Below are 9,008 nucleotides of genomic sequence, written 5' to 3' on the forward strand. Positions count from 1 at the left end.
TAGAGAGATGATGGATAGATAGGTAGATGATAGAGATGATAGAATGAATGATGGATGGGTGTGTGGGTAGAGATATGAGCGAGAGAGATGACAATGAGAGAGAGAAAGAGAGAGAGAGATAATAGAGAGATGATAGATAGATAGATAGATAGATAGGTAGATAGATAGATAGATATAGATAGATAGACAGACAGACAGACAGATAGATGGAGATGATAATGATAGATAGAAAGAGAAATATATATATATATATGATAGAGATGATGGATAGGTAGATGATGGAGGATAGATAGATAGATAGATAGATAGATACATAGATAGATAGATATAGAGAGATATGAGAGAGACAGATGATAATGAGAGACAGAGAGAGAGAGACAGAGAAAGAGAGAGGGAGGGAGAGAGAGAGATAATAGAGAGGTGATGGATAGATGGGTAGATAATAAAAAGTCCCTGTGATTCAGCTTGGCTCAGCCTTCCGTCCTTCCCAGGTGGATAAAATGAGGACCCAGATTGTTGGGGGAAAAGAGGCCAACTCTGCAAACCACTTAGAGAGGGAAGCGGGATATAAGTCTAAGGGCTACTGCTATTCATTTCTGAGCAAGAGCTTGCCCCCCGGGACTGCCCCCTCCCTCTTCCAGAAGCAGAAGCCCCCTGGCAGCCTGTTTTTTCCTCTCCCCCCTCCCCTCCCTCCCCCCCCCCCGACGCAACTGACCTTGGCGTCCTTGAAGCTGAGCAGGAGAGCGTCCCTCTTGGCCCCCGCGAGCTGCACGCTGGCCATGGACATGACGTTCCCGAAGAAGGAGAAGGCGGCCACCAGCTCCAGCTTCTCCCGGTGGCCTCTGCCTTCTGTGCAAGGAAACGAATTAGAGACCAACACGGGACGACCAGAGGATTCGTATTGTAAGCCGCCCAGGGCCACCCTGGTAGGATGGGCGGCCACTAAACTGGATAAATCTCAAAGTCAGAGTCAGAATAGAGCCGGAAAGGACCTTGGAGGTCCTCTAGTCCAACCCCCCGTGCGAGCAGGAGAACTTATTCCAAAAACCTCCAGTGACGGAGCTCCCACAACTTCTGGTGGCCAGCTGTCCCGCTGGTTAATTGTCCTCACTGTCAGGAAGTTTCTCCTGAATTCCAGGTGGCTTCCCTCCTTGATTAGTTTCCCACCATTGCTTCTTTGGAGAAGAGTTTGAACCCCCTCCTCTTTGGGGGGATCCACTTATTGGCAGCCCCTCAAATACTGGAATGCTGCCATCACGTCCCTCCTAGTCCTTCTTTGCTCTGGAAGAGTATTGACTTATAACATTTCACTTAGTGACCACCCAAATTGACAGACGCAATGAAAAAAGGGGCTCATGAGCATTTTCCCCACTTAGGAATGCTGCACTCAGATGCTTGACAACAGATTCATCCTTATGACCACTGCAGTGTCAAGCAAACTCCACGGGGAAGCCGGGATTCACTTAACAACCCTTCTGACTGATTCAACAGCTGCAAGGATTCACTTAACAAATGAAGCAAGGAAAGTCGCAAAATGGAGCAAAATTCAAGGTAACAGATTTCTCCCTTGACAACGAAAACGTTGGGTTCCGTTGTGGCTGTTAAGTTGAGGACTGCCACATGCCCCCTGCCACTGAGTCCCCACTCAGCATCTGAAGACAAATCGGATTCAAGACGAAACGTGCCGCTGTTAATACAGGCAGTCCTCGACTTACAACAGCACGTTGAGTGGCCAAAGTGACGACGTCATTGAAAGAGAGAGGCTTATGGCCGTTTTTTCACACTTACGACCGTTGGGGCATCCCCGGGGTCACATGATCCGAAACTCAGGTGCTTGGCAACTGACTCCTCTTTATGACAGTTGCAGGGATCAGGTGATCCCCTTTTGCGACCTTCCGACGAGCAGAGTCGGGTGAGGAAGACGGATTCTCACTTAACAGCCGTGGGACTATCTGCGGGGATTCACTTAACTGGGGCAGGAAAGGTGGTAACGTGGGCAAGGCATACTTGACAATTGTCTCGCTTAACAACGGAAATATTGGGCTTCATTGTGGTCGTAAGTCAAGGACTGTGCCTGCACAGGGCAGGTCCTGGCTCAGGCCTGCTTTGACCGCTGGGGCTCTTCCCTAACTTCTATTTAACTGACAACTGAGCCCAGGTGGGGGTGGGGGTGTTAAGGGCACAGAGCTGAAGGCAAGAAAGGACCCCAGGAGAGGAGGGGTGATGAGGACCACCCTCTCTTCCCCTCTAGGCAGCTGTCCCGACTTGTCTGCTCTGAGGGACTCTGGCTCCCCGTGGCTTCAGTCCCCCTCCTCTTAACGGGTGATGCACACAGCTGCACCCGAGACCCCCCCCGAGGTGGGATGGAGTTTGCTTTGAAGGGTTCAGGGGCCAGAAATTACTGAGTGGATTGGCCCCCTCCCCACCGTTCCTCAATGGCTTCCACAGGAAGAAGAGCCTCAGTGCCCCCAGACCCACAATAACCCCCTCCCCACAGCTAAGGCCAAAGGGACGTTCCCAAAGGGCCAGGGGCTTTGGAAAGAGCACCCGCCAAGCTGTGTGGACCCCACCTGAGGATAACAAAGCTGAGCTTGGGCAGCCAACGTCCTTCAGAGCTGCTTCCTCCCCCCAGCCCCATTTCCCGTGTTCCCCCCTCCCCACTCACCTGTGTTCCTGTCACTCTTGGTGGTGCTCTGGAAGAGAAGAGATGCATCGTCAGTGCTGCAGACTCACAACCACAGCCACACCAGCCTCCTGCCTTCCCTCCCCCCCCACAGCCCAGCCCAGTCCCCTCCCCATTGGGACATGAACAGGTTAGGGAGAAAGCTGGAAAGCTCACTGGGTGGGTAGTCCTCAGCTACCAACCATCTGTTTAGAAACTGTTCCAACTTACGACAGTGCTGAAAAGAGAGATTTACAACTGGGCCTTGAATTTGTGGCTGTTGCGGTCTTCCCTACAGTCACAAGATTGTGACTTGGCAACTGGCCCACATTTAGGACAGTGTCCTGTGGTCCACCTGGCCGCCATCTGCAATCTTTACCAAGCAGGGTCACTGGGGAAGCCAGATGGAAGCTGCAAGTCATCTCAACCTTGTGTTTAAAGATCCCCACCGAATTGTTTTAACGACTGCAATCAGAACTGATCTCACTCAAGTGATGTCACACTTAGCAACTACCCTGCTTAGCAACAAGAGTTGCCGGTCCCCACATTGTGGTCCCCTACAGGTAGTCCTCGACTTACGACCACCATTGAGCCCAACATTTCTGTGGCTAGGCAAGACAGTGGTTAAGTGAGTTTGGCTGCATTTTACGTCCTTTTTTTTTGCCACTCTTGTTAAGTGAATTCACTGCAGGTGTTAAGTTAGTCACACATTTGTGAAGCGAATCTGGCTTCCCTGTTGACTCCGCTTTTTAGGAGGTCGTAAAAGAGGATCATGTGACACACACACACACACACACCCGGGGCCCTGCGACCGTCATAAATATGAGCCAGTTGCCAACATCCAGATTTTGAAGAGGCGACTGTGAAAAACGGTTATAAGTCACTTTTTTCAGTACTGTTGTAACTTTGAAAAGTCACAAAATGAATTGTCGTAGGTTGGGAGCTACCTGTGAGGACCCCCCCCCCCAGAGACCAAGGTTCCATAAGGCACACCCGCATCCTAGGTTAGAGCTCCCCCACCCGTCGTATCCCAACACTCAACAAGAGCCGAGGTGGCGCAGTGGTTAGAGTGCTGTACTGCAGGCCATTTCAGCTGACTGCTATCTGCAGTTCAGCGGTTCAAATCTCACCGGCTCAGGGTTGACTCAGCCTTCCATCCTTCCGAGGTGGGTGAAATGAGGACCCAGACTGTGGGGGCTGATATGCTGAGTCTGTAAACTGCTTAGAGAGGGCTGAAAGCCCTATGAAGCGGTATATAAGTCTAACTGCTATTGCTATCTATCTATCTATCTATCTATCTATCTATCTATCTATCTATCTATCTATCTATCTATCTATCTTCATCTATCTATCTAGAGCTGAGGTGGCGCAGTGGGTAGAGTGCAGTACTGCAGGCCACTTCAGCTGACTGTTATCTGCAGCTCGGTGGTTCTAATCTCACCGGCTGAAGGTTGATTCAGCCTTCCATCCTTCCGAGGTAGCAGTAGTAGCAGTTAGACTTATATACCGCTTCATAGGGCTTTCAGCCCTCTCTAAGCGGTTTACAGAGTCAGCATATCGCCCCCACAGTCTGGGTCCTCATTTCACCCACCTCGGAAGGATGGAAGGCTGAGTCAACCTTGAGCCGGTGAGATTTGAACCGCTGAACTGCAGATAACAGTCAGCTGAAGTGGCGGGTGAAATGAGGACCCGGATTGTTGTTGGGGGCAATATGCCGACTCTGTAAACCGCTTAGAGAGGGCCGAAAGCCCTATGAAGCGGTATATAAGTCTAACTGCTATTGCTATTGCTAACAACACCCAGCTTGGCCACTTCAGTACCAGGTTCCCTTGTGTCTGAGCTCTCCACAACACCCATTTCCCACGACGGGGATACACAGAGGCAATGGACCTTCCCTGATTCCTCAACCAACGAGTGAACGCCTAGAAGCATGGGGTTTGTAGTACCTCAGAGTCATGGTTGAGCCTGTAAACATACAGCTGCGAGGTTCCTGCCACCACCAAGTTGCGCTCGGAATTGGAGAAGAAGTTGCAGTACATGGAAAATTCCAGGCCGGTGGGAGGGTGGGCTTGCTTGTATACGGCGTACATCTTGGCCCCCTCTCTAAGAAGACAAAAAAACAGAAACAACTCAGGGGGAGGGAGCGACAGAGGGATGGAGTCTCCATGCCTCTGGAAGGTCTCAGTTGGGGGGGGATCTTGGTGACAGAGACGGTTGTTCTGATCACTACCAAGTGGGACTATGGCAATTCCCTCTTCATGGGACAGTGTAGCAGAAAATGAGACAAGACCAGCTCTTTGTCAGAGGGAGAGGTTTATTTGCGCAAAGGTTCAGTAGTGATTGGTCAAGCAAAATCTGAACCCCGAAGGGCAGTTGTTTACAGTCTTTTATACTCTTAGCCAACTTATGGATCATCCCCAAATACCTGGCCTTCCTGTGTCACGTAGACCTCACATACAATCTCCCAAAACAGAGACATGACATTCATTACTCATTTACCTGCCCACAGGGGGTATTGGTACCAACATCCTGTTTCATTTGCTTTAGTTAGGTGAAGCAAACAGAACAACTAATCTTAAGGATAATCATTCCTTTTTCCCGTTCCACATGGTAAATAATCTTGAGAGACCGCCTGCTGCCAATTACCTCCCACAGACCCATTAGATCTCACAGGGCTGGCCTCCTCCGGGTGCCATCTACCAGCCAATGCCACCTGGCTATTACCCGGGGGAGGGCCTTCTCTGTGGCAGCTCCGGCCCTCTGGAATGAACTCCCCGCAGGGATTCGGACCCTCACCTCTCTCCAGGCCTTCCGAAAAGCCGTTAAAACCTGGCTTTGCCGGCAGGCCTGGGGGTGATGAGTTCCCTCCCCTCTCGACATGTATGTTGTTTACTTTTATTATTTGTATTTTGTATTTTGTCTTTTATGTTCCCCCCTTTTTTCCCCCTTGAATTGTTCGCCGCCCTGAGTCCTCCCGGAGAAGGGCGGCATACAAATAATAAAATTCTATTCTATTCTGTCTAGTTATCAAATTCTCTTTTAGCAGCCTTTAAGGCCCTTTGGAAGTCCAAAATGTCTATGGAGATTCTCCATCATCCGAGGTCCTGCTTGTCCTTTCTTCTTCAAAATACATTTATTTCCATTTCCATTTCATTTCATACAATCACATGTATACTGTGCATGACCGGGGCATATAACATTGAATAATAAACACAGCCCTCGCTTTCATAGACCATACCCCCCAAAATACAAACCCAATATGCCACCTTGACCCACCATACACCCTCTTTCACCCCAACTTACATTCTTCCTTCCAACATTCCCCTCTACTACCTACTTCCCCTCCCCCTCTATCGCTCCTCTCTCCCAATACATTCCCTCCCTTCCTTCTCCTCCTGCCTCCAATCCTCTCTCCCACCCTCGCTACCCCTCTTTCTTCTTTCACTCTACTCCTCCCTTCGGTGTATTTCTATTGTCTATCGATATATTCAGCTTGTCCTATTTTTACACTACCATTAAAAAGCCACAGTATACAAGTGCAATCATGTGCTTTGAGATCTAAGACATATTTCCCCCCTCCCCCTAAAACCCCACCTCCCTTCCCTCCCCCCCCCCCGACTTCCCAGAGCCCGTACACGGTATAGCTTTTAACAAACACAGTCTAAGGTATCTTAAAAACAAAGCAGAAGAAAAGGATCGAAAGGTTGTCCTTTCAAAGGGGCTTTTCTCAAGAGGCAGCTGGACTTTCTTTCGTTTTTCTTGGAAGACGTTTCGCTTCTCATGCTAGAAGCTTCTTCAGCTCCGACTGGACGGTGGGGAAGGGAAGGACTGATACTCCTCAGAGAGTGAGTCATCGAGGCTACTTAGAGGTTTATCTGTGTCCTCCTCGAGGTCAACTGAGTAGTGCAAATAGTTCCTGTACTCTGCAATTTTTTCTTTGGAAATCCGTTCAAACTCCCACACCATTCAGAGGGTGTCCATCCCAAATTCTACAGCTAAACGTCTGTAGAGATTCTCAGTCATCCAGGTCAGGGTTGTCCTAAAGGTGCTTTTTTTCAAGAAGCAACTGGACTTTCTGGTTTTTCTTGGAAGACGTTTCGCTTCTCATCCAAGAAGCTTCTTCAGCTCTGACTGGATGGTGGGGAAGGGAAGGATTTATACTCCTTGCAGACAAAGCTGGTCATTAGCTTCCTTTCAGAGGGTCGTTGAGGCCACTTGGAGGTTTGCCTGTTTCATCAGAGATGAGAAGTGAAACGTCTTCAACGAAAAACCAGAAAGTCCAGTTGCCTTTTGAAAAGCACCCTTGGGGACATTAGACTGAATGTAGGAAAACTTCTTAATCCTGGAATTGATTAAATGGCTTCCACCATCCTTAAACTGAGAAAAGTTACAGAAGGATGGCAAGATCCTCTCTCCCAATCAGAAAAAGTCCCTTGGTGTCAACTGGCATTTGGTTATCTAACTTGAAACCACCTTTGGGGTTGACCGATTATGAGAAGGGGGGCTTCACTTCTATCTATAGCCCAACACCAACTTCCCTCTTTCATTTTTTTCTCTGTGAGGTTAACTATTAAAGGGAGATTTAAATGAAGGATCGGGGCTCCCTCTTTGAATATTTGAACATCCCTTTCCTCTGAATATTCTGATGCATTGTAATAAAATGATCCTTACTGTATAGGGTCTCCTGTTTGAGCAGAGGGTCGGACTAAAAGACCTCCAGGATCCCCTTCAGCTCTATTCTGATTGAAATGGCACAGTGTCTCCTGATTGAGCAGGGGGTTGGACTAGAAGACCTCCAGGGTCCCTTCCAGCTCTATTCTGATTGAAATGGCATAGGGTCTCCTGATTGAGCAGGGGGTTGGACTAGAAGACCTCCAAGGTCCCTTCCAGCTCCATTCTGATTGAAATGGCACAGGGTCTCCTGCTTGAGCAGGGGGCTGGACTAGAAGACCTCCAGGATCCCCTTCAGCTCCATTCTGATTGAAATGGCACAGGGTCTCCTGATTGAGCAGGGGGCTGGACTAGAAGACCTCCAGGATCCCCTCCAGCTCCATTCTGATTGAAATGGCATAGAGTCTCCTGATTGAGCAGGGGGTTGGACTAGAAGACCTCCGAGGTCCCTTTCAGCTCTATTCTGATTGAAATGGCATAGGGTCTCCTGATTGAGCAGGGGGCTGGACTAGAAGACCTCCAGGATCCCCTCCAGCTCCATTCTGATTGAAATGGCATAGGGTCTCCTGATTGAGCAGGGGGTTGGACTAGAAGACCTCCGAGGTCCCTTTCAGCTCTATTCTGATTGAAATGGCATAGGGTCTCCTGATTGAGCAGGGGGCTGGACTAGAAGACCTCCAGGATCCCCTTCAGCTCCATTCTGATTGAAATGGCACAGGGTCTCCTGATTGAGCAGGGGGCTGGACTAGAAGACCTCTGAGGTCCCTTCCAGCTCTATTCTGATTGAAATGGCACAGGGTCTCCTGATTGAGCAGGGGGTTGGACTAGAAGACCTCTGAGGTCCCTTCCAGCTCTATTCTGATTGAAATGGCACAGGGTCTCCTGATTGAGCAGGGGGTTGGACTAGAAGACCTCCGAGGTCCCTTTCAGCTCTATTCTGATTGAAATGGCATAGGGTCTCCTGATTGAGCAGGGGGCTGGACTAGAAGACCTCCAGGATCCCCTCCAGCTCCATTCTGATTGAAATGGCATAGGGTCTCCTGATTGAGCAGGAGGTTGGACTAGAAGACCTCCAAGGTCCCTTTCAGCTCTATTCTGATTGAAATGGCATAGGGTCTCCTGATTGAGCAGGGGGCTGGACTAGAAGACCTCCAAGGTCCCTTCCAGCTCCGTTCTGATTGAAATGGCATAGGGTCTCCTGATTGAGCAGGGGGCTGGACTAGAAGACCTCTGAGGTCCCTTCCAGCTCTGTCCCTATTCTATTCTCTCTCGGTTTGCACGCCGAGGCACCAGCCTAAAAAGAGCCATTTGCCCTTCACACGTGCCAATCGCGGGTATTTAAACCCGGGTTCATCAAGGAATTCATACCCGGGTCTGCCCAAGGAACCTTCTTGGCGGAACCCCCGCGGGGGCTCCCCAGAGCATGTACAGAGTGCCTTTTCTGGCCACCGAGCTCCAAGTCCCGGAGAAACAGCCCTCCGAGGGCGGGAATGTGACCGAAATGAGGGGGTTCTGTCAGGCCGGGCACGACGGAGCCCCCAGACCCCCGAAACCCCCACGCGCGGCGCTTACCTCCCAGCCCCTCACCGGCGGGAGCAGCGGGAAAAGCACTCCGGGCGGAAACCGCGTCCGCCGGAACCCTCGGCGCCCCTGGGGAAGCAAGGAAGAGGCATCG

General features: G+C 50.2%; 1 protein-coding gene across 1 annotated transcript in view; it reads right to left on the reverse strand.

The window, feature by feature from the left end:
* Nucleotides 1-9,008, reverse strand: part of CPSF1 (cleavage and polyadenylation specific factor 1) — a 43,611-nt gene extending 34,603 nt beyond the window's left edge. Inside the window, 4 exon segments of the mRNA XM_032223049.1 lie at nucleotides 716-849; nucleotides 2,666-2,693; nucleotides 4,609-4,765; nucleotides 8,906-9,008. Coding sequence (XP_032078940.1) covers nucleotides 716-849; nucleotides 2,666-2,693; nucleotides 4,609-4,752 — 306 coding nt within the window. The 5' untranslated portion in view covers nucleotides 4,753-4,765; nucleotides 8,906-9,008.

The sequence above is a fragment of the Thamnophis elegans genome, chromosome 8 (assembly GCF_009769535.1).
Source record: "Thamnophis elegans isolate rThaEle1 chromosome 8, rThaEle1.pri, whole genome shotgun sequence".
In the NCBI taxonomy this organism is placed as follows: domain Eukaryota; kingdom Metazoa; phylum Chordata; class Lepidosauria; order Squamata; family Colubridae; genus Thamnophis; species Thamnophis elegans.